The sequence below is a fragment of the Salvelinus sp. IW2-2015 genome, linkage group LG5, assembly GCF_002910315.2.
Source record: "Salvelinus sp. IW2-2015 linkage group LG5, ASM291031v2, whole genome shotgun sequence".
In the NCBI taxonomy this organism is placed as follows: domain Eukaryota; kingdom Metazoa; phylum Chordata; class Actinopteri; order Salmoniformes; family Salmonidae; genus Salvelinus; species Salvelinus sp. IW2-2015.
The window spans coordinates 25,390,830-25,417,623 of record NC_036844.1 but is presented as its reverse complement, the minus strand read 5'-3'; the positions used below and the strand labels follow the sequence as shown (position 1 = coordinate 25,417,623).

Genomic DNA, 26,794 nt, shown 5'->3' with positions numbered 1-26,794 from the left:
AAAAGTTGCCAGATGTCCAGGCCCATAATGCAATTCTTCTGAAAATGGGCGTGGCTTCACAACGGTTTCAGATTTGAAGAAAATGGTGGATAATATGCAGCCCAAATTTGACGARAGTGGATACAAATTCATTACTTTAACTAATTATGATAAATGTTAAGAAAATGTTGAGCAATGTAATAAAGTAATGACTTTTCAAATAAGTTACGTTACGTTGGCTGACAATTTGTTAGCTACGCTATCCTTACGAACCRCATAGCATATCATTACAGCAGTATGTACCAGCATGTTAGCTAGCTACCTAATGTTAGTTGGCTACTAATACATCGAACTTGCCAGTATATTAAGTATATGCAATCTAACTAAATACCAAATGTTTATTGACTTGATTATTCATGTCATTCTTAGCTTAGCTAAGTGGTATAGTCGTTGTGCATTCTTAATGGACATTGCTAATTAGGTGCGTTTGTAAATATCTACTCCGATTTCAGAGCACTCTCGTCTGGTGTGCCAGAGCACAGAATAACTGATGAATTTATGAACGCTCAACACCCATTGAATATGKMCGGTGTCAGTAAAAATGCATTATTAAATTGTTGCCATCTGCACAGTTACAGTCACCAACGCACTGGATAACATGAAAACATCCTAACGAGCTCTGCAAGTAAAATGGTAAGATTGAGTTGTTGTCTCATTTGTGTCTGGAAGTAGCAAGCAAGCTAGCCAATGTTAGCCTGTTAGCTTGGGTGCTCGACTGCCGTTGTGAGGTCAGAACGCTCAGATCAACCCTACTCCTCGGCCATAGCTTCCAGTGTGCACTCTGAACGCTCCGTGAGCGTAATGCTCTTAATTTACTAACGGACAATCTGACAGTGCTCTGAATTTACAAATGCCCAGAGCGCATTCTGGCACTCCAAATGTAATTTACGAATACTGTAAGTTAACGCACTTCTGTACATCGTGCTGTAACGTACAATTTACCTTATTTTAGCGCCCCAAAAACATAATACTTTCAGGTCAACTGTAATATGAATACAATTGTGAAGCACAATTGATCCCCTTTCCAGCTAAATCAATGACGAGACCTTCATGCTGCCCATCTCTGCATGATTGAAGGCAATGAGCTCCGTCGGGTCTATTTAAAAATGACGGATGGGGAAGCAAAACCTACTGCGTGATAGGGAAAGATAAGATAAGCCGTTTTGGGAAACGGCTTTTTTCACCCGATCTGTCCAACTTATCACCTCTAAAATGTAAATAAAACACTATAAAGAGTTTATATAACGTGTCATTACATACCTATTTGAAGGTTTGTGTCGAATTTGAATTGGGTTTTTAGGACGACGCTAAAGTTATCTTCAGAAGTAACGGCTTTTGAGAGTCATGATGGCTTGCAGTGATGATGCAAAATATTAATGCATTCAGTTGTACAATTGACTAGGTATATCCCCTTACCCTGTCCCTGATGACACGTCACAATTTAACGTACAGCTTCGGAGGGGTCWKKTTTTCATTACCATTACCATGTCAWTCAACGCTTGAATAGAAACGTAGTTCACACCCCAGATTGATGCCAACACAGTTGCTACAGTCCCATTAGTTTTCATTGCAGCCTCATTTGAATACCGCTGATGCGTAAATTTGTACAGAATGGGGTTAGTCAACAGTACACCCTTCATAAGATGTCTAGCAAGTCATTTCTTATGCTAACAAGCTAGCAAGAGGTTGCATAGCAACAGCATCAACTTCCGGTAGACAGGCATAGCGCTAGTACGCTCAACTGAAAGGATACCTTTCGTTTACAGTATACTAAAATCAACAAATTATATATAGTATGTAGTATATACTCATTAAGTATGTAGTATACAGTTAGTATGGGTATTTGAACACAGCTCGGGTCTGACGGAAGTTTATGCAGGAGGGCTTCAAAGAGACTTCAAAGAAGGCCAGCCTATTTTCTGATACAGAATGTATTTCATTTATTAGGATCCCCATTAGCAGACGCCAATGGCGACAGCCAGTCTTACTGGGGTCCGACACATAACGAAAAAGAGATCATTTACATACATTATTGAAACTATCGCCCATAATAAAGCGTAGTGTGCTGTGATAAACTCTGTCCAATTGCTTCAATACAGTGGTACAGTAGCTGCATTCATATAGACAATATCGCTATAATCTATAACCGGTATGGATGTTGATTGAATGATTTGTTTTCTGCTATTTAATGAAAGGCATGACCTATTCCTATAAAATAAGCAAATATTTATTCCTAATTTCTTAATTAACTCATCAACATGCTTTTTAAAAGATAGCTTTTCATCACTCAGATGTCCAGATATTTATAAGCAGAGACAAGATCAATGAGGGCATCATCCAATGTACGTATATGCATAAATCATCAGATACATTTTTACGTRATACGAAGAATAACATATACTTGGCTTTACCTGTATTAAGTACCAATTTCAGTTCAACAAAGGCTTTTTGCAAAGCAAATAAGGCAGATTGAAGTTCCGAAAGAGCCTAGTCAACCGTGGGAGCAATAGCATACTGTAGCGGTTTCCCAACCGTACTAAGAAGGAAATATTAGTACGGTTAGGAGTCACTGTCTCTTTGAGTGCTCAGCGGTTCCATACTTCCACGTATCTACCCGAGAAGGCACCCAGGTCACAGATGTTTGACCTGGTCCACCTAGCAAAAAAATGTCTAGAACCCACAACCCTCTATACTGGGGTCATCGTGGAAAGAATAGATTGACCACTACATCCAGGGCTTACCTTACGAGCTAAAGAAGGTTGTCAGCCAGGGCAATCCCACCACAGCGGATGGAGTGGTGAACCTCGTTTAAAGCCATGTCGAGCAACTGACAAACTGCTCAAATCCAGCCGACTGGACAGAAACACCCAGGAAAAGGGAGGCCTCAAAGAAGGAGCAAGACATCCCAACTGCAGACTCCCCGGGTTTGGAAAGAAAGAATCCAAAGAACGGCTGGAGAATGTGGGCGCAAGGACCCTGTTTTACAACCTGAAGCAAGGGCTAGGAATAGAGGGGTTGATACCGACACCCGGGAGTGCTACCGCTGTGGAGAAATAGGACACATCGCATGGAACTGTCCCAAGAAGGAGGAACCCATGCAGGTCAACATTTATTATCTACACAACTGCCATGTCGTTTCTACCCATGTCCAAGCCCACTGCCATTCCCCGCACCTCAGTCAGATACAGGTCCAAGGTAAACAAGTAGATGCTCTTCCAGACTCCGGGAGCATTGTCTCCCTTCACTACTAACCCAGTTGCAGAGGACTGCCGCTCCAACCATGGACATCATCTGTGTACATGCTGACACCAAAACGTATCCAACCGCAGATGTAGAGATTAACACCACCAGAGGGCGGTTCAGAGGTAACCTATAGTTGATTGAAAACCTACCATATCCCATGCTACTGGGTGGCGACTGTCCATATTTTCAAGAATTGTGTAAAGGACTACAGGACAAATGAGATGGCTGTGCCAGTAATAGGGCATAACCAGGTCCATTTACATTTTCCAGTGAAAATAAAATAGAAGAACAAGAACTCCCTGACCTATGAAAGGAAAATTAACAAATTGGTTCTTACCTGCCCGACTCCCATAGCCGATTTCTCCTGGGAGAAGAAGGGGAAGGAAACGACGAAGAGGTAGGAAACCCAGTGGGGATAAATGGGCCAGAAATGGTGGAAGAGGAGGAAGAAGAAGCGCACGGTGAGGGTACTGTAAATTCTTATGCCAATGAGATTTTTCCTCCCGAGTTAACACAGTATAGAGGAAAGTTTCGTACTGCTCAGCTGGAAGACCCCACGCTACAGAACGCCAGACAGAATGTCAAGGTAATAGATGGTATATAAATCCTGCTAATGTACTCACTTTCCCTAATTTTTCCATGAGAAACAATCTCTTATACCAGGTCACGATGTCCAATTTACATCACAGTGGAGTAGCTGTTGATTCCAACCCCGTTTCGGCATACAATGCTGAGCCTGGCCCATAGTCACTTGTTGGGAGGACATTTACAGAGAGACAAAACACAAGAATGGGTGTTACAAAACTTCTTCTGCCGTGGGTGTATGCGGATGTGGTAAGGTATTGCCAGGGGTGTCCTGACTGTCAAAGAACCTCACCCCTTCCTGATTCACGAAATCCCTTAATCCCGTTGCCAGCAATGGACACACCATTCGATATAATTGCTATGGCTTTAATTGGACCATTTACCATGGTCTGCGAAAGGTTTTCAACATATACTGGTCGTGGTGAATTATGCCACCAGGTATCCCAAAGTTATTCCCGTAGTGCCAACACCAAGAGCATCACCAGAAAGCTGCTACAGATGTTCTCCCGGGTAGGTTAACACCGTGAAATGCTGACGGGCAAGGTATATTGTTCAAGTCCAAGGTGATGAAATACACTGCTCAAAAAAATAAAGGGAACACTAAAAAAACACATCCTAGATCTGAATGAATGAACTATTCTTATTAAATACTTTTTTCTTTACATAGTTGAATGTGCTGACAACAAAATCACACACAAATGATCAATGGAAATCAAATTATCAACCCATGGAAGTCTGGATTTGGAGTCCAACTCAAAATTAAAGTGGAAAATCACACTACAGGCTGATCCAACTTTGATGTTAATGCCTTAAAACAAGTCAAAATGAGGCTCAGTAGTGTGTGTGCCTCCACTGCCTGTATGACCTCCCTACAACGCCTGGGCATGCTCCTGATGAGGTGCGGGATGGTCTCCTGAGGATCTCTCCCAGACCTGGACTAAAGCATCTGCCAACTCCTGGACAGTCTGTGGTGCAACGTGGCGTTGGTGGATGAGCGAGACATGATGTCCCAGATGTGCTCAATTGGATTCAGGTCTGGGGAACGGGCGGCCAGTCCATAGCATCAATGCCTTCCTCTTGCAGGAACTGCTGACACACTCCAGCCACATGAGTCTAGCATTGTCTTGCATTAGGAGGAACCCAGACAACCGCACCAGCATATGGTCTCACAAGGGTCTGAGGATCTCATCTCGGTACCTAATGGCAGTCAGGCTACCTCTGGCGAGCCCAGGGAGGCTGTGCGGCCCCCCAAAGAAATGCCACCCCACACCATGACTGCACACCGCCAAACCGGTCATGCTGGAGGATGTTGCAGGCAGCAGAACGTTCTCCACAGCGTCTCCGAACTGTCACGTCTGTCACATGTGCTCAGTGTGAACCTGCTTTCATCTGTGAAGAGCACAGGGCGCCAGTGGCGAATTTGCCAATCTTGGTGTTCTCTGGCAAATGCCAAACGTCCTGCACGGTGTTGGGCTGTAAGCACAACCCCCACCTGTGACGTCGGCCCTCATACCACCCTCATGGAGTCTGTTTCTGACCGTTTGAGCAGACACATGCACATTTGTGGCCTGCTGGAGGTCATTTTGCAGGGCTCTTGGCAGTGCTCCTCCTGGTCCTCCTTGCACAAAGGCGGAGGTAGCGGTCCTGCTGCTGGGTTGTTGCCCTCCTACGGCCTCCTCCACGTCTCCTGATGTACTGGCCGTGTCTCCGGTAGCGCCTCCATGCTCTGGACACTACGCTGACAGACACAGCAAACCTTCTTGCCACAGCTCGCATTGATGTGCCATCCTGATGAGCTGCACTACCTGAGCCACTTTGTTGGGTTGTAGACTCCGTCTCATGCTACCACTAGAGTGAAAGCACCGCCATCATTCAAAAGTGACCAAAACATCAGCCAGGAAGCATAGGAACTGAGAAGTGGTCGTGTCACCACCTGCAGAACCACTCCTTTATTGGGGGTGTCTTGCTAATTGCCTATAATTTCCACCTGTTGTCTATTCCATTTGCACAACAGCATGTGAAATTTATTTACAATCAGTGTTGCTTCCTAAGTGGACAGTTTGATTTCACAGAAGTGTGATTGACTTGGAGTTACATTGTGTTGTTTAAGTGTTCCCTTTATTTTTTTGAGCAGTGTATGTATGTAAATTGCTTCAAATCAAACAACTGCACACTTCTGTGCACACCCCCAGACCGATGGCCTAGTCGAGAGATTTAATAGAACCCTGAAATCTATGCTCAGACGGACCATGGAGCGGGATGGGCGAAACTGGGATCAGCTGCTGCTGTTTTTGATGTTTGATGCCTTAAAAACTGCCTTATGCACTGCTCCTGTATTCGCCAGATTTTTAGAAGCCTCTGGTTACACAGACAGATGCATCAGACACTGGAATTGGAGCTGTACTCTCGCAAGAAGTTAATGAAGAGGAATACCCTGTACATTAGCCGTAAATTGATTCCCTGGGAAACCAAATATGCAACAGTGGAAAAAGAGTGTTTGGCAATCAAATGGGCTCTGGAGTCCTTGAAATATTATGTTCTGGGCYACAAGTTTTTATTGATGACACATCACGCTCCCCTTAACTGGATGAAGCAGAATAAAGACATTAACGCCCGGATCACCCGGTGATTCCTCAGCCTCCATTCTTTCCACTATCGGATCGTCCACCGTTCGGGGTCTAAACATGGTAATGTTGATGCCATTTATCGTATGCATGCCATGTTTTCTTCGACCACTCTGACCACAGGGTCAATGCTGAGGGGGAAGGTATGTAGTGGTTTCAGGGGTTGTGTTGTGGATGGACGTTATGTGCCTGCGAGGTTTCTTTGTTTTTTGGCTGCCAGGACCATGGACAGCAATGTGAATATTCCCCAGAGGCAGGACCACGGACAGCCCAGGGGAAACTTCTAGACTGCAGCAGAACAGCCACACCTGTCTCTAGTTGTAATCATAGCCAAACTGCAGACAGGTGAAACCAATCCGTTCCTCTACCTAACCGTGCCCTGAGTTTTCTTTCTTTGACCCCGGCAGGTGAAGGAGTAGGAGGTTATTGAAGAGACAGAGCGTACAGTGGAGAAGGAGGTTTTATAGAAGGAAATTATGATTTCAACAAGGATTGGACCCTCAAAGACAAAGCTTGGAGGACCTTCCACTGGTGGCGAAGTGTTTACTTTGTTTGTTTTGGGTTTTGTATATCAAGAATGCTGCCAAAGCCTGCTAGTAATAAACCGGTTTAACCCTTCACTTGGACTGGTGTTGTGTGTTTGTAAGTGTAAACCCTGCCGGCGCCGAAACCGCTACAATACACAAAAGTATAATCTGCATGTTACAATTTTTACCAGATAGACCAACATTGTTTATATAGACAGTAAAAATTACAGGACCTAAAATGTATTTCCTTTCATAATATCAAGGAAACCTGATTTAACACTGTCAGAAAAAAACATTGTGTCCTGTCTGTCAAGTAATTTTCAAACCAATTGCATGACGCCTGATCCATACCGATTGCAGACAATCTTTAACTGTATGGAAACTGCTGATGTTGCTATGGGGTGAAACCAGACTGGTGAACACTTAGACTACATCTCGTAGCTAGGAAGGATCTAAGCTGCCAATATATGCTAGGTAAGACAATTTCTAGTTGGGCAATAATTATTTGGTCATTTGTGGAGAGGGAGCACATGGGCCACCTTCCAAACCCTGGGGATAGCACCCGAGATAATCGTCAGATTTAACATCAATCTTAAGCAAGGCGTCTAGCACATCACAAGTAGAAAGCTGTTGAAATGAAAACAAAAATTCACTCGAAGTTGACTGATCTTCCATCGAGCCAAATGGAGGCTGGGAGAGGGAAGAGCAGTCGACTGACTGACCAGGGTCAATTAAACCACAATTTCTTTCAAATAAAAAGCCTGCCGAGATAAAATGCTATTTAGAAGAATCACTTCTGATTTTTCTCAGTAATGATGCCAGAGTGCTGACAATGAAGGTGGTCATGATGGAGTAGAAGGGGGGGAGCGGAATTGGACTGCCTCAGGCAGGGAGGGTGGGGGCTTCGAGCTAGGCTAGCTTGACTCCACACACCTGCAGCAGTGGATGGCATTGGGAGGCGCGGTAGGCTGGTGGTATGGACAGAGGTTGTAACCACTGGCTGGCTACCGGCTGTTGGTAAATTTCCAGGATCAGAGCTGTCTCCCAGGGCCGTTAGGTCCACCTCCACTGGGGTAAAACTGTTTGATAGCCGGATCAGATCTTCCAGGATAGATGGAGGCCAGCCAGACTGCCTCCCTCCCTCCCTCCCAACTTCCGACGCCTGGGTAGTGACCAGTCTCTCCCCTGGGCATCGGAGTTAAGCTTACCATCTGTCCGGTGGAGTGGAACAGATCAAAGCTGCCCGACTCATTGGCACCCTGGCTGTAGGAGGCACTAAAGTCCAAGATGCGATTTGCTTGGGATGCAGCTAGGTCAGTGAAGTTTGAAAGCAGGTTCTGCTTTTGTCGCAGCTGAGCTAACAACCAGATAATCTCTTTTCGTAGCTGCTTGATGGTGATGCATTTAGAGCAGACAAACCCTCATCCATCGATAAGTTTCACCCTTTCTCTCTCCTCTTGCATGGAAATCATCTCGCACCTATTGCATTTGGGCCTAGTCATGTATAAAAACACTGGTAGACACTAGTGCCTGCTAGCTAGTAGGATCCAAGCTCCGGTCAGGTTGGAGAGGTTCCAGCCACAGGGGCTAACCACGATGCTAGCTTGTAACTAAGGGTGTGTGGTACAATGAAAACGCTAATCCAAACGCTAACCCAAAATGATATGAAAAAATAAAAGCGCCATAGATTAGGCTTAAAACAGACAACAAATTCACATGCCAAACAAATTGAAAAACACCGGCAACACACCAATCGGACGTGATGTATTCTGCCTCRAGTGTTGATCTGAACACGTACACATGCTGATGCAATGTCATGCATGTATGGGTTTTACAGAATATGCACATATTGTACAAATGTACTATTTTAATTTGATCACTCTGTTGTCCGGGATAATTTTCCTGCGCAACAGGAAATGCAAATTGTAGTATATTAGAGGTTTAAAAAGTTTTATTTAATTTATCCTCACCAAAAATGTACTAACCCCTACAACAATGTATATTTATTATTTTAATTTAATAATTCATGTTGTTGCAGGATTATTTTTCTGCTGTGAGAAACTGGTCAAATTAAGATATGCCTACGAGGATATAATATAGACATGTGCATGCATTATGTCTGTTAACCAGGAATCTTAGATTACCCAATTGTTTGACGATTAACATCACCTGCCAATCTAATATGATTGACCTGTATCTGATGGCAAATTGGTGCTTTCCTCTATCATGAGAGAAATAGCCCATTATACAACAGTGACAGACCTTGACTACAGTACAGTACATGTGCTAATTTCTAATAATGATTAGATATTGTAATTATTTGCGGCACAGTGAATTAGAAATACGGGGAGAGCTCAGGGAGAGGAATCCATTGTGCCGTGTGCAACGAGCGGTGAAGGAGAGGCGAGAGAGTGACAGAGTTGGTCTCACCCTGACTATCACATTACCTCAGTGCTCACCATTAAACATGAGTCTGGCCTGGCCTCTCTCCACGACCCCTTCAGCGCTCCCTCTCCCTCCTCTCTCTTACTCTTAAAGGGACACACCCTCACTACAGCACACAACGGCATTATTTTCCACATCAAAACTACTGTSCTTGATTCAGTGAACTGGTGACGTGTGCTCTGGGTAATAGGGTTTGAAGAGTATCCAGTTATACAGTTTCAAATACTACAGTTTCATATGGATTAGAAAGGGTAGGTTTATTGTACTTGACTGATATCATTTTTGTGAAGTGATACTAACACTTAACACATGCCTTGCGAGCAAAGGTGCTCTTCTGTGTATCAGAAAGCAGTTCTGTAGTTCCGTAAGCAGAGGAGGGGCTGCAGTGTGCCTATTTTATACCTGACTAGCTGCATGTTTGGAATGGAAGGCCTGCCGACCGACCTCGTGCCTCATCCTTCCCCTGGTGTTTATGCATTCACATTAGCACAATGCATACCTTGTCATGCCATCAAGTCAGTGGCCTACATGTACAATTAACTGGTCAACTGAACAATGTCACCTTTTATTTGAGGGTATTTTCATACATACCTGTTTTACCRTTTAGAAATGCATGCACTTTATGTAACTGAACAAATAAACCCAACCACCCTCCAAACACACCACGATAGTTGTGAAGAGGGCACGACAAAGCCAATAMCCCCTTAGGAGACTGAAAAGATTTGGTATGGGTCCTCAGATCCTCAAAAATGTCTACAGCTGCACCATCGAGAGCATCCTGACTGGTTGCATCACTGCCTGGTATGGCAACTGCTCGGCCACTGACCGCAAGGCACTACAGAGGGTAGTGCGTACGGCCCAGTACATCACTGGAGCTAAGCTTCCATCCAGGACCTCTATACCAGGCGCTGTCAGAGGAAGGCCCTAAAAATTGAGCGGTATCTGAGTGCCAAGTCTAGGTCCAAAAGGCDCCTTAACAGCTTCTACCCCCAAGCCATGAAACTCCTGAACAGCTAATCAAATGGCTACCCAGACTATTTGCATTGCCCCCCCACCGCTTCATTTACGCTGCTGCTACTCTCTGTTTATTATCAATGCCAAGTCACTTTAACTCTACCTACATGTACATATTACCTCAATTACCTCGACTAACCTGTGCCCCCGCACATTGACTCTGTACCGGTACCCCCTGTATATAGCTACTGTTATTTTACTGCTGCTCTTTAATTATTTGTAAAGTTTTCACTTATCTATTTTTACTTAATACTTATATTTCTTAAAACTGTATTGTTGGTTAAGGGCTTGTAAGTAAGCATTTCACTATAAGGTCTAATTGCTCCTGTAAGCAATTAGACCTTACAGGAGCAATTAGACCTTACAGGAGCAATTATTCGTATTCGGCGCATGTGACAAATACAATTTTATTTTATTTTTGATTTKATTTTCAAGTGTATGACAGTCTGTACATTCAGAGGGACATGGGTAATATCATTCACAAGAGCCTGAATTAAATGAGGGGTATTGTTGCATAATCATGAAAAAATACACATCACACCACCTCAGCAGTTATTTTACATTTTTAAGTTTTAGTAATTTAGCAGATGCTCTCATCCAGAGGGACTTACAGGAGCAATGAGGGTTAAGTGCCTTGCTCATCTTTTTTTAAAGTCGGCTCTGAGATTTTGAACCAGCAATCTTTCGGTTACTGGCCCAACACTCTTAACCTGTAAGCTACCTGCCGCCCAGTGCCCAGTTATCTGAAGAGACATTACATCAGAGGAGGCAGTACGGCGACTACAACGGAATTAGCTCAAGCACCGTTTGTTGTAATAACTCCTTTTATGGCCTCTGAAAAATCAGTGATGTGCAACTTTCTAACTGGTTTGGCTGGCTCTGCCGTTTTGAGAGCTGGTGCAATCAGGTGCCTGAAGCAGAAGAACAATAATCTTCTCTCTGTTTGSGTTGTGTGATGCTTTGTTGTGTCTTTGTTCTGCTGTGTCGGACATTCTTTCCAAGAGTGGACCTCACTGACTGACAGCTTTGGGAAATGTGGTCTCTCTCGCTCTCTCGCTCTGTGACAGGTCCGAGGAGTGTAGTCTGGCCAACAAAACCAGGCCACAGCGTGATTTCACATTTGTTACACAGCCAATACCATACGGCCTCTCCTGTCACAATGTGCATCTATTTATCACAGAGTCCCATGGGTGTAAGCTCACTCTCAACTTGTCCGAGCACTGAATGCAGCCCTTTCACTGTAATATATGTGCAGTATTTCAACACATTACATGCAGTGTATTCACACTAGAATTTCAAAATGTAAGCAAATGTTAATAATCCATAAAAATTGTGCAAATGTTTTCAGCATTTTGTAGACAGTATTTTTGAAGGCAATCTGTTTGTTTTCTGTTGTAGGCTAGATATCCAAAGCTGAGAGAATTGACTGTTTTTATTAACCGTGCTCCTGTAGGATCACAAACTGGAGGTTAAGGCACAGATCATGCTTCGCAGTGGAATTAAATAGTGAGGGGCACCTGTCGACTTGAGGCAGTTATTTTCCACTGTGATAGTAAATAAATATCAGTTTACCAAGGTAGACAGGAGAGGCCAGRGGAGAAGGGAGGGGAGGGGAGAGGAGAGGCCAAGGGAGAAAGTAGGAGAGAGGCCAAGGGAGAAGGTATGAGAGAGGCCAGGGGAGAAGGGAGTGAGAGGAGAGTGGATAGGGGGTGAGACATTAATCTTGTATCTGTTTCCGTTTCACACCCTGGAAACCTTTTGTGTTTGCTTTTGTGTGTGTGAATGCGTGTGTGAATGCACGTGTGTGTATGCATGTATGTATGTGTGTACATGTGTGTGTGTGTGTTTGCTTGTGTGTGACTCAGCTCTGAATGGGTCTATGGTAACACAGGGCTGCATGGGGAGATAGATGAGAGAAACTTCTGTTCGAAACAAAAAGTAAAGAGGAAATGAGCACAGAGAGGGACACTATGGCAACACAGCTGGGGAGCCGAGATACAGGTCAGGGCTTTGACCAAGAGAACGTGTGCTGTGTCCTCAAATGCCTTTTAGCGGACACACACGGTCAGCTTTGGGGGACAATATTTTGTTTTTCACTGTCTACATGTTTATGAGTGTGCATTTGAGTATTTGTATTTTGTGTGTTTGTGTTGAGACGTTTATGAAGCAGCTCACCTCTTTGTTCCTCTCAGGCTCCTATGCTCTAATTCATCATGACTCTGTGCTCATTGCTCATGTCTCTCCTCTTCTTCTTATGTTGGCAGGAACGGGGGCTTTCAGTTGCCTGAGACGAGGAAACAGAGCAGAATATAGCCCAGAGAGAAGGAGGCAGACAACGCGGGAAGGACTGACGTGGATGGCTGCAGTCACAAAGATAGGGAATGGCGACGTGAGAGCCATGAGGGAGGAGAGCGAGGGGAATTTGCTACACATCATCCCTGAACACTGTCTCTACTAACACCTCCCTCACCCATCCTGCTCCGCAAGCTTCCTAAGGGGGGTAACCCCTGATATGACCCCCAGCCCCCGTGGCATCAGGTAGTCCAGCCCCAGCTCCAGGCTCTGTGTGGGCCTCCCAACATGTCCTGGTAGAGCTCTACGGCAACGCTAGTCGCAAAGCCTGGGATAAAGCCACAGAAGACCAACGGACAGACCCTAGACCACGAGGATAATTAAATATTCCTGAGTCATTCCTGCTCTGTGGTTCTCATTTCTCTCTGTGTGCTCTGAGTGGCAGGTTTGAAGGAAAGTGTCTCTCTCTCTCTCTCTTCCCATCAAGCCCCTGCAGCATTAAGGATTCAAACATAATCCTATCCCTGCTCTGACATACATTCCTTTTTTCTTTTGCCTAGTCTCTCATCTCTGCTCTTTTTGATATTTTGGATTATTTCGGTTTGATCCCAGACACGCCATTTTTGCCACCCGGCACGTTCTCTTCTGCGATCACCACGTTTTCCTCAGTGTTCACCGCGTGGCAGACGACCATGGGTTGCCGGCAGAGTTCAGAGGAGAAGGAGGCGGCCCGGCGCTCCCGGCGGATMGACCGTCACCTGCGCTCAGAGAGCCAGCGGCAGCGGCGTGAGATCAAGCTCCTTCTGCTGGGCACCAGCAACTCTGGCAAGAGCACCATCGTCAAGCAGATGAAGATCATCCACAGCGGAGGCTTCAATCTGGACGCCTGCAAGGAGTACAAGCCCCTCATCCTCTACAACGCTATTGACTCGCTCACACGCATCATCCGCGCCCTCGCCACGCTCAAGATCGACTTCCACAACCCTGACCGCGCCTACGACGCCGTGCAGCTCTTCGCCCTGACTGGGCCGGCCGAGAGCAAAGGGGAGATCACAGCGGAGCTGCACGGGGTAATGAAGCGCCTGTGGGATGACTCAGGGGTGCAGGAGTGCTTCTGCCGCTCCAACGAGTACCACCTGGAGGATAACACTGCTTACTACCTGAACGACCTGGACCGCATCTCCTCCAACGAGTTCATCCCCACCGTGGAGGACATCCTGCGCTCCCGCGACATGACCACGGGCATCGTGGAAAACAAGTTCACCTTCAAGGAGCTCACCTTCAAGATGGTAGACGTGGGGGGGCAGCGCTCAGAGAGGAAGAAGTGGATCCACTGCTTCGAGGGCGTGACCGCCATCATTTTCTGTGTGGAGCTAAGCGGCTATGACCTCAAGCTCTATGAAGACAACCAGACGGTAAGGGAAGCCATGGGCAACACACGCAACATTAGCCATTACACAACCAGTCAGTTCCTGTCCACACTCTGTCATCACACCCTTGGGGTGTGCTGTTATCTATGACACTGTGGTGTTCTCCTCTTCACACTTCTCAGGGTGGATTACATTTAAGGTCAATTCTTACCACACAACTTATTTTTACAGAATTTAATATACTGTACCTCATAATATGATTCAAAATGGCAGAGGCCCAAGTTGACCTCTAGCATGTTGACCTCTAGAATGTTGGAGGTAAATGATCAAATAACAACCCCTATCTAACGATTCAAAGAGGAACATGTATCTGACATTCTGTGTAGATATGATATCTATACCCAGTGAAAGCATGAAAAGGGAAGACTTTATTCATAGATAGAGGGCTAACTGTTGCGAGAAGCATTGAGAGCAGATAACACATGCAACAGCACATGAGTCTGATGTTATTTATGCTGCTTCATTACCACTTCTATACAACCTTCTGCATTTCCCTGAATGCTACTTCTCATAAAACAATATAGAATGCTTCTGTCATGGTCTACAGGAAGTCTAGATTCTCCTTATCCACAATATATTTCCCGGAAAACATGTTAGTTACAGAGAGGTTTGGATCTTAGCTGTTAGAGAAAGGGAGGGAAAGTTGCTGCTGTAACATACAACAACGTGCATCGTGTTCTTGTTTGTTACCTCTAGCTATACTCTACCTTCCTGTGGCAACTGTGGCCTGATAATTCACGTGTAACATAAATAAGACAAGATGTACTAGGTCCTGGCTGAGTTAGTACATGAAATCAATTAGTTTTAGCGAGTTATAAATACATTCTTCAGAGGAAAATGCAGTTAGGTGTTAATTGAGTTCACAGTGTAAGGTGTGAGGGTGTACCTGTGAGAATTAGCAGCTTGCGAGGGCACTTTTCAGCAGTGGGATGTCGCAGGTGCAGGAACAATTGACTTCCTGGATGAAACGGGGGGAAATGAAGAGAAAGAAGGAGAGGAAGTCAGGCATGGAGAAGGAAAAAAGGGATTGTTAAGAATTCCGAGCCCCGACTGCTCCCCTCCCCTGTCTTTGAGAACTCAGCCAGTGGACATTATTTATGAACTCTGGGTGTGGTTGGCAGCCACAGCTGATTTGGGACCTTATCAGTAAAGTGTCTGTTGGAACAGTTTACACAGCTTTCCCCTTTATTATAACAGGCTTTTTCAACCCAATGTGTTTTGAAGGTTTGAGAGATGAGCATGAATAATATGAATACTGTTTTAATTGTTAATTATATACTATGGAATGTTGATAGGCCTACACAGTGGTTAGTATTCCAATCAACATCATATGACGTATTTTGTTTAGAGAAACATTTTGTTCTGGTACAAACCAAGTTCTGGTGTATTTCAAACCTTCAAGCACGTCATATGATGTACGATGTTTGAAATGACGAAAACAGCTCCAGCAGTAGTGGTGTCTGACTCTGACGCATGTTTTTCTGTTAATATACTACATGGCCAAATTAGTGAATTTGGCTATTTCAGCCACACCTGTTGCTGACAGGTGTATAAAATCGAGCACACATCCATGCAATCTCCATAGTCAAACATTGGCAGTAGAATGGCCTTACTGAAGAGCTCAGTGACTTTCAACATGGCACCGTCATAGGATGCTACTTTGTGGTAGGCCACACAAGCTCACAGAATGGGACTGTCGAGTGCTGAAGCATATAGAGCGTAAAAATCGTCTGTCCTCGGTTGCAACACTCACTACCAAGTTCCAAACTGCCATCGGAAGCAACGTCAGCATTACAGTAACTGTTCGTTGGGAGCTTAATGAAATGGATTTCCATGGCCGACAGCCACACACAAGCCTAAGATCACCATGTGCAATGCCAAGCGTTGGCTGGAGTGGTGTAAAGCTTAGTCCCACGGACTAATCTGGTTTTGGCGGATGCCAGGAGAATGCTACCTGCCCGAATCCATAGTGCCAACTGTAAAGTTTGGTGGAGGAGGAATTATGGCTATTATTGTAGACAATTCTGTGCTTCCATCTTTGTGGCAACAGTTTGGGGAAGGCCCTTTCCTGTTTCAGCATGACAATGCCCCCATGCACAAAGTGAGGTCCATACAGAAATAGTTTGTCGAGATTGGTGTGGAAGAACTTGAATGGCCTGCACAGAGCCCTGACCGCAACCCCATCTAGCACCTTTGGGATGAATTGGAACGCCGACTGCGAACCAGGCCTAATCGCCCAACATCAGTGTCCATCTCACTAATGCTTTTGTGGCTGATTGGAAGCAAGTCCCCTCAGCAATGTTCCAACATCTAGTGGAAAGCCTTCCCAGAAGAGTGGAGGTTGTTATAGCAGCAAAGGGGGGACCAACTCCATATTAATGGCTATGATTTTTGAATGAGATGTTAGACAAGCAGGTGTCCACATACTTCTGGTCATGTATTGTATCTTGAAGCCATAACTTCAAATCCACACAATGGACACAGAATCCCCGGGTAACATTATGTCCCAATGTGTCTCATAAACCTTTGGAGCCAGATTAGAATGCGTCTGAAGAGGCAGGGATTGGCAGGGAGGCAAGCAGGGAGACATTAGGAAGTCAGGGAGGAAGAGAGTCAGGGAGGGAGTCAGGGAGGGAGTCAGGGAGAGAGACAGCATTAGGGCTGGCCCAGATTCTCAGTCGCTACCTCCCTGAGATCCCCCATACCTCCTCTGAGGGAGTTGACGCCGCTCATTCTCAAATAGCAATCTCTCTCTCCCCCCTCTCACGAAGGACGGAATGACTCGGTCTTAAACAGGAATATATTTTGAGGTATTTCTTTTTTTGTGTGAGTATCGGTGCAGAAATCTTTCTTTGATTCACTGTGAGACAAGAAGGAACCCCTGGCATTATCTCTAGGCAGTTTACTGATGCCAAAGTTTTTTTTGTCAGTGTATGTCTATGGGACAGCTAAGGATAGAGGAATCTTTAGGTTAGAGATAGGGAGAGAGCAGGAAACAAATGATCAAGATAAAGCTTCCTAGAGAGCCATAGCAGAACTGGGAGAAGAGTGACTGAGAGCTGAGGTTTCTCCACAGAGAAAAAGCGCCGGATCTACAATTACATGAGTAATGGAGTGGGTATGGCTCTATAGTATAACCTAATCAACTCACTAACCACAGTCATCATTCAGCCATGCCCTTTAACGAAATAGACCCAGTTGCAATGGTTACCTTAAACTGCCAACATCCTTTGCGCAATCGGCTGATGTTGAATGTCCAATTTATTATATTAATTTTTTGCCAAGGCACCTGATTGGATTAGATAGCTCATGTGATGTTTCTCAGCCATTGACAGACAAGAACAAATGATGAACAAACTGATGTAACAATAGCACAGCTAATTGTTCAGCTTTGGAATATTGGTTTCTGTGAGCTGTAATGACTTATAATGCTTGCCTAGTGCTTGATCTAGGGGAGAGGTGAGAAGGGGAGAGAAGATAAGAGAGAGTGGGTAGGGCGTGTGTCTGCCTGTAGATTTGATCTGCAGCGAAAGGACAGGACAGGTCCAGAGGTCATTTCAAGGAAGAGTTTGAATACAGGAGGCTGGGGAACACATGATGACCTTTGACTATGATATGCTAACATGTAATACAAGGCTGAATGACAGCAAAGAGGACATGAATGGGCAGAATCATGAGTACTGTAACCATAGAATTAGGAATTAGATCTCGACTCTCTCTTATTCCATCACATGTAGTGTAGTGCTGAATCACTGGTAGGGCATGCTACACAGGGATTTTAGACCCACCAGCCCATATTCCCTGATGCATTTACCCTGTCCCATCTCTGTCTTCATAATGAATTGGTTGCCATGGCTTCAGTTGCCTAGCAACAGACCAGTCAAACGCTCCTAATCCTGGGCTGTTGACAGTGAGCTGTGACTAGGGGAGGGGGAGGAGGACTGTACAACACACAGCAGCACTGGAGAGAATAGATATGAGGTGTGTGTGCACGTGCATGCACTTCCGCGTGTGTGTGTTCTGCCTGCATGGGTGCGTGTACTGTAAGTAAATGAATGTTTGTATGCGGGAGGGAGCGCTCAACAACTGGGTTACATACTGTGTGTATGTGAGGTGAGAACAAAGTACAAGGGCTTGTTGGTTGGAGTGGTGTACAGTGGACATACATTTCAAAGAGCTGTTACAGTGATCTGTGATTGCACTCTAAGCCCCATAGACATAGTAGAGATGTTAAATTAAAGTGTCCAGTGACTCCAGAGAGGATCCAGAATAGGACCACACTTATCAACAGGTTTAACATATCCTAAGGAGCGTAGGCATACTTTCTCACGCTTCAATTTAACAAGTTAATATGAAAGTCCTAATTAAACGAGTTAAGGTAATACAATTTTATATTAATGATTAGGGAATTATGTCTAATTGGAAACTGGGWTTCACAGCAGATAGGATGACATAGAGCAGGGGTATTCAACTCTTACGCTATGAGATCTGGAGCCTGCTTGTTTTTAGTTCTACCGGATATTGCACCCACCTTGTGTCCCAGGTCTAAATCAGTCCCTGATTAGAGGGGAACAATGAAGTGGAATAGGCTTCAATGTCCAGAGTTGAGTTTGATGGACATTACAATGTCTTGCGAAAGTATTCACCCCCCTTGGCATTTTTCCTATTTTGTTGCCTTACAACCAGGAATTAAAATAGATTTTTGRGAAGTTTGTATCATTTGATTTACACAACATGCCTACCACTTTGAAGATGCAATTTTTTTTGTGTGTGAAACAAACAAGAAATAAGACAAAAAAACAGAACTTGAGCGTGCATAACTATTCACCCCCCAAAGTCAATACTTTGTAGAGCCACCTTTTGAAGCAACGGCAGCTGCAAGTCTCTTGGGGTATGTCTCTATAAGCTTGGCACATCTAGCCACTGGGATTTTTGCCCATTCTTCAAGGCAAAACTGCTCCAGCTCCTTCAAGCTGGATGGGTTCCGCTGGTGTAAAGCAATCTTTAAGTCATACCACAGATTCTCAATTGGATTGAGGTCTGGGCTTTGACTAGGCCATTCCAAGACATTTAAATGTTTCCCCTTAAACCACTCGAGTGTTGCTTTAGCAGTATGCTTAGGGTCATTGTCCTGCTGGAAGGTGAACCTCCGTCTTAGTCTCAAATCTCTGGAAGACTGAAACAGGTTTCCCTCAAGAATTTCTCTGTATTTAGCGCCATCCATCATTCCTTCAATTCTGACCAGTCTCCCAGTCCCCAACACCATGCTTCACTGTGGGGATGGTGTTCTCGAGGTGATGAGAGGTGTTGGGTTTGCGCCAGACATAGCGTTTTCCTTGATGGCCAAACAGCTCAATTTTTGTCTCATCTGACCAGAGTACCTTCTTCCATATGTTTGGTGAGTCTCCCACATGCCTTTTGGCGAACACCAAACGTGTTTGCTTATTTTTTTCTTTAAGCAAATGCTTTTTTTCTGGCCACTCTTCCATAAAGCCCAGCTCTGTAGAGTGTACGGCTTAAAGTGGTCCTATGGACAGATACTCCAATCTCCGCTGTGGAGCTTTGCAACTCCTTCAGGGTTATCTTTGGTCTCTTTGTTGCCTCTCTGATTAATGCCCTTCTTGCCTGGTCCGTGAGTTTTTGGCAGGTTTGTTGGCAACCTTTGGCAGGTTTGTTGTGGTGCCATATTCCTTCCATTTTTTAATAATGGATTTAATGGTGCTCCTTGGGATGTTCAACATTTTTAACCCAACCCTGATCTGTACTTCTCCACAACTTTGTCCCTGACCTGTTTGGAGGGCTCCTTGGTCTTCATGGTGCCACTTGCTTGGTGGTGCCCCTTGCTTAGTGGTGTTGCAGCCTTTCAGAACAGGTGTATATATACTGAGATCATGTGACACTTACAGTAGATTGCACACAGGTAGACTTTATTTAACTAATTATGTGACTTCTGAAGGTAATTGGTTGCACCAGATCTTATTTAGGTGCTTCATAGCAAGGGGGTGAATACATATGCATTATTTTTTAAATTTTTAACAAGTAATTTTTTTCATTTCAATTCACCAATTTGGACTATTTTGTGTATGTCCATTACATGAAATACAAATACATTTATATTATAGGTTGTAATGCAACAAAATAGGAAAAACGCCAAGGGGGATGAATACTTTTGCAAGGCATTCCACTCTTGGCTTAGCTCTTGAAACACTCACCGACTATGCAAGAAAATGTAGTCAATATTGAATCAAAATTTAAGATCTCAAACTCAGTTAGTCCTTGCCTCTCCTAATCCACATAGAGCATTTCTACAAAGCCACCATGTTTTCTCCCAACCATGCATGTATACCAGGAGTGTCAAACTCATTCCATGGAGGGCCTAGTGGCTGTGGGTTGTAGTTTTTTTCCTTTCAATTAAGACCTAGGCAACTAGTTGAGGGGAGTATCTTACTAATCAGTGACCTTAATTAATCAATCAAGTACAAGGGAGGAGTGAAACCCGCAGACACTCGCCCCTACGTGGAATGAGTTCGACATGTGATGTTAACCAACACACAGCAAAGTGCACTGTGTTGTAACCCAACACTTTTGCCTATAAATGATAGGGGTGTCTAGCAAGCAGTGGTAGTCATGTGAGTTAGACTTTAGAGTCCTTGATGAATGTATACATTATACATCATAATTATTATGGTATGGAGAATGTATGGGGGACATCAATGACAGTAAAACATTGAAACATAAAAATTACTTGTGGAACCTTCTTGAATTCACATCATCCTGGAATTAAATGTTGTTTATAGGCTGCACATTTAGTTGAATCTTGCAGAACCCAGAGCTTTTGATTGGATGTTGCAAAGAGCAGCAACACAGTGTACAGCCAGCGAGAGGAGAGAGAACTGAGACAAGAGAGAGAGTGTATGTGTATAGAGAGCCCTTTTCTTTGAGGCTCTGCCGATTATATGGTAGTGCCATATGAAGCGAACCTTAATGAATTGAATTATGGAGGGGTGGCTCTTCACTCACTCCAGGATATATATTTACTGGAAACAAAGCATTAACACAGGGTTAACCCTCCTCATTAATACTTAAGCGTAGGCTTGTGTGTCTAGAGTGCTCAGGGAGAAGGGGCACTGCTAGGAGGCCATGGAGAGGGAGGGTGATGGTGTGTGTAGTGTCTATGGGAGGGGGGAGCTTCATGCTGTGTGTTGCTACCCTGGTACCCACTCCCCTTTCCCTCCTTGCCACTCTCCCTCAGAGAAGCTGTAACTCTTACTATGATGGAGTCGGCAGGTACGGAGTATAGAGGATCCCAAAGCACAGTGAGTGGGCTTCTGCCTTCCTCTCCACGCAGCAGGGCTCTGGCGTAGAACCTCTGAGAACATGTGGAGGGCAGGAGCCACTGGCTCTGACCTTATTTAGTGTACACAGCTTAGGGCCCTGAGCTCAGTCCCTATTATCAAATCAAATTGTATTTGTCACATGCGCCGAATACAACAGGTGTGGACCTTACCGTGAAATGCTTACTTGCAAGCCCTTAACCAACAATGCAGTTTTAAGAAAATAGAGATAAGAAAATATTTACTATAAGCTAAAGTAAAAAAAAAACTAAATAAAATAACAATAATGAGGCTATATACAGGGGGTACCGAGTCAATGTACAGGTTAGTCGAGGTAATTTGTATAGAGACTATGCATAGATAATAAACAGTGAGTGGCAGCAGTGTAAAAACAAAGGGGGGGGCAATGTAAATAGTCCGGGTAGTCACTTGATTAATTGTTCAGCAGTATTATGGCTTGGGGGTAGAAGCTATTAAGGAGCCTTTTGGACCTAGACTTGGCGCTCCAGTACCGCTTGCCATGCGGTAGCAGAGAGAAAAGTCTATGACGGGTGACTGGAGTCTTTGACCATTTTTTGGGCCTTCCTCTGACACCGCCTGGTATATAGGTCCTGGATGGCAGGAAGCTTGGCCCCAGTGATGTACTGAGCCGTACGCACTACCCTCTGTTGCGGCTTACGTTCTGATGCCGAGCAGTTGCCATACCAGGCGGTGATGCAACCGGCCAGGATGCTCTCGATGGTGCAGCTGTATAACTTTTTGAGGATCTGGGGACCCGTGCCAAATCTTTTCAGTCTCCTGAGGGGGAAAAGGTGTTGTCGTGCCCTCTTCACAACTTTCTTGGTGTGTTTGGACCAGATAGTTTGTTGGTGATGTGGACACCAAGGATGCCTACTTATACCAGAGAAAAGAGCCTGCGTCTCACGCCACTGCACCGGTTCCTGTTTGGAGAATCTCTAAGCTCCACCAAGAGCTGCTTTAGATCCATAACAAGTCCGTTTATTGATGAGTGGTTCATAGAATTTATAGTATAAAGGCATCTGAGTTTATTTGCCTAGTCCCTGGTTTAACATAGCACACATCTCTCTCTCTCTTTCTCTTTCTCTCTTTCTTGATCTTGTGATTTGCTCAGAGCACCATGATATTTTGTGTAACCTTTTAAACAGCAGCCCAGTCTTCGAAATGAGCTCCTACTTCAGTCACAAGCTACTGGATACACACCACATGCCTGCAGCCTCTCCATTCCCATCCATATTTCTCCATATCCATATTTCCCCCCCCCCCACACACCCAACACACACACACAACACACACCACACACACACACAGACAGACAGACAGAAAAGGCAAACAAGACAGACGACAGACAGACAGACAGACAGACAGACAGACAGACAGACAGACAGCAGACAGACAGACAGACAGACAGACAGACAGACAGACAGACAGACAGAAAGACAGACAGACAGACAGACAGACAGACAGACAGACAGACAGACGACAGACAGACAGACAGACGAGACAGACAGGACAGACAGACAGACAGACCAGACACGACAGAACAGACAGACAGACAGACAGACAGACAGACAGACAGACAGCAGACAGACAGACAGACAGACAGACAGACAGACAGACAGACAACAGACAGACAGACAGACAACAGACAGACAGACAGACAGACAGACGAGACAGACAGAAGACAGGACCAGACAGACAGGACAGACAGACAGACAGACAGCAGACAGACAGACAGACAGACAGACAGACAGACAGAGCAGACAGACAGACAGACAGACAGACAGGAAAGACAGACAGACAGACAGACAGACAGACAGACAGACAGACAGACAGACAGACAGACAGACAGACAGACAGACAGACAGACAGACAGACAGACAGTGTTTATGTGGGCAGTAACATTTCTCTACTCATGCTAAGGTTAGTGACAGAGAGGAGACATGTGCTCTGTTTTCCTGCGGGATGAGAGTTTAAGTGCAGGTCTTTGTCTGACCAAGTCGTCAGCACATGTTTACACAACATAGAAGCCACACCTATGGCTGCTCGAGTGGAAATCTGTGACGTGCAGAGCAACAGCCACAAATATTTTTTTATCTACACTATAGGTTCAAAACCTGTTCTCATTTTCAATGAGYTATTGCCAACATTGTATAACATTTTTTGGCAGATATAACAGTTGAAGCAAATCATTTTCACAATCAATAAAAATGATAGATTAAATACACTCCAATTAATTTAACACAATCAAGGCTAAAAACAGCCTGTATGTAAAATAGCATTCAAAGGATCCTGTGAGATAGCTGGTTCATTGTTTGTTGAACAGCCATTCTCTCACATATCTATAGGCTGTGTCTCATGTCAGTATGCAAACGAAAATTCTCATTATTGACTCTTCTTCCTCTCTCCCTCCCTCCTCTCTACAGAGTCGTATGGCAGAGAGCCTGCGTCTGTTTGACTCCATCTGCAACAACAACTGGTTCACCAACACCTCACTCATCCTCTTCCTCAACAAGAAGGACCTGTTGGCCGAGAAGATCAAGCGCATCCCTCTGACTGTGTGCTTYGCCGACTACAGAGGTCAGAACACCTACGAGGAAGCAGCGGTCTACGTGCAGCGCCAGTTTGAGGACCTCAACCGCAACAAGGAGACCAAGGAGATCTACTCGCACTTCACCTGCGCCACAGACACCAGCAACATCCAGTTTGTGTTCGATGCAGTCACAGATGTGATCATCCAGAACAATCTCAAGTACATTGGGCTGTGCTAGGACTGGGGATAGGGTGGGGGGAGAGCGGGCTGCTTGGCAGCAGTAGGCCCGCTCGCTACCAGGCACGGTACACACAAGGTCTGCCTGTCTGTCCGTCTCTTTGAGGAAGTGGAAGAAAGAAAAAGCCTGCAAGGGGGTTGGGATTGTCAGGGACAGGCTATAGGTTCAACCGACCTGCTTGAAATGTTAGAGTGGAGGGTCAAAGGTCAAGATGGGATTCACCCAAGGTCAGCATAAATGTGTTTGCACTGAATATATAAGTATGTAGAGACACACAAACACACATGTACACACACATCCTTATTTTTGCTCACACACAAGGACTTGGGATCAACTGTCAAGCATTTGTTTGACATGGAAACACTGGAAACTGAAGACCGTGTCCCCTACCCTCTGCCTGCCAAACTTGGGATTGAGCAGTCCGAGTTCTTTACTGTCAGTTTCAAAGTTACATTTGTCTTTTTAGGTTGTTTGATTTACCTGAGTCAATGAATGCTGCTTTGCGAGAAGAATTTTGAAAATCAATAATTTCCTTTGGATTTTTCACCCCTTAAATGGTGGGTTCACCTGGCAAGGTATAGGGAGATGATGAGTCACAGATGTCCTGGGAAAATCGTACGAGGACATGACTTACTGTATGTCACAGGGTTTCCGTCCATKGGAGAAAACGTCCACAAAACGTCTAAAGCTGAAGTAAAGGGTATTTATCTACACACATTGGATCTCATTTTTTGAAGGGCTGAATGGCTCTTCAAGGTTATTCTGTTGGTCTTTCTTTATTTGTCAAAACCTGCCTTTTAGAGCAGGTCTCTGACTTACCAGGAGAGTGTTTCACGCCATAGAGTCATCGAGTGTTCTCTAAGATCATTCCAGTAATAAAGACTTAAAAAACAGTGCCAATTTTAGTGTAAATAAAAACAGATCCCATCAATAATATTATCTTTTGGGTTTTTATTGACAGAAACAGTAAAACATGCATGATTTTGTTACTTTGGGATATTGATACATTTTTCTTTCAGATATGATTTATTTTATTTTAGGTTTAACTAATATATTCCCCAAAAAATATATATAAAAGTCAAACACTGTGTACGATTGTACAGCTGTTGTCTAAGAGGAATATATTGAAAAGAGTTCTATAAATTGAGATGATGGTGATGGTGATGGTGATGACACCAATGACAAGCTCATTACAAACCCAGCATGAGAACATAAAGTGGATGGAGGATTAAAGGAGAAAAGTTAAGACTGCAAAAAATATGAATTACAAACAACAAACGTTTCAGTTTAATCCTCCTTGCGTTGTCTATGTGGACGTTGTTATACAGTGGGTTTGATGTGTAAATATGCTGTAAGGTTCACTGTTAAAACAAATTATCAATAAAAGGTTGAGTTAGAATAGAGAGAGAGAGTGAGAGAGAACGTGAAAGAGAGAGAGAGAACGTGAAAGAGAGAGAGAGAGAATGTGAAAGAGAGAGAGAGAGAGAACGTGAAAGAGAGAGAGAGGGATGAAAGTCCCGCTCTACTCTCCTCCAACCCTCAACTTTTCAGCTAAGAGGATGATGTGCAAACTCAGCTAAGGGCTTCGGGCTTGACTTTACAGGATGTCCAGTTCAACAAAAAACAGCCAATTTAGAAGAACTATAAAAAATAATAAAAAATAAAATGAATTATGCAAATCCTGGTTGTGCAGAGAATGTGTTTTTGGGTGGTGGTCATGGGTAGGGTGGGAGTATACAGGGAAATACATGTTGCTATGTTTCAGATCTGCATGAGAAAAGTTTCCACAAATATCATTCCAGACACTGTGGCTGATGAAGCACTTATGCCACTAATTCTAATCTCACACCACGCTCCCACTATTTCCCTCCATAAAGTATTTTCCAATTTGTGAGTGGAACATGCAGTTCCTAAACCATCTCTCTCTCTTCTCTCCTAAATAACCATAAAAAGAGCCTGTTCTTTTCTGGGCCACCATGCTGCACTACCAGGGAGGGACACATAATTAACACACAATTAGAGTAGGCAATTCAATTACTGGTAAATTGATTTATGTAATGAGAATTGTGTTGCAGCAGAGACGTGACAGGGTGGCAGAGGCGATTAGGGTGACCACACATTCCACTCTAATTAGAGCACAAACCCTGTATGACCTTTTCCTACCGCGAATGGTTACACAGGTCACTGTTCGGCCAGCCACAGAGCCTCCTGCTTATTTAGAATGTATAGCAGAATCTATGCATTATTGCTTCATTAAGTTAGCTTGCATGGAATGATCGACGTGACTGAGTAAAAACAAAGGACAGTGTCTGTCAGAGCCGTGGCGGATTACTCAATCTCAACCCTGACCTGCTGACCCTTTAGCTGGACCTGGTTTTAACCTTGTTGACATCTAAGCCTCAGAGAGAGAGAGAGAGAGAGAGAGAGAGAGATCCACCAAGACTCCTATTTTGTGAGTATGGTTATGGAGTA

The 26,794-nt window shown here is 44.4% G+C and overlaps 1 protein-coding gene across 2 annotated transcripts in view; it reads left to right on the top strand.

Annotated features, from left to right (window-relative positions):
* Positions 1-26,001, top strand: part of LOC111964099 (guanine nucleotide-binding protein G(z) subunit alpha) — a 78,501-nt gene extending 52,500 nt beyond the window's left edge. For both annotated transcript variants that reach the window (XM_023987820.2, XM_023987819.2), the window contains exons 2-3: positions 12,742-14,184; positions 23,978-26,001. In XM_023987820.2, coding sequence (XP_023843588.1) covers positions 13,462-14,184; positions 23,978-24,322 — 1,068 coding nt within the window. In that variant the 5' untranslated portion in view covers positions 12,742-13,461 and the 3' untranslated portion in view covers positions 24,323-26,001. The remainder of the gene's footprint in view (positions 1-12,741; positions 14,185-23,977) is intronic.
* The last annotated feature ends 793 nt before the right edge of the window (positions 26,002-26,794 follow it).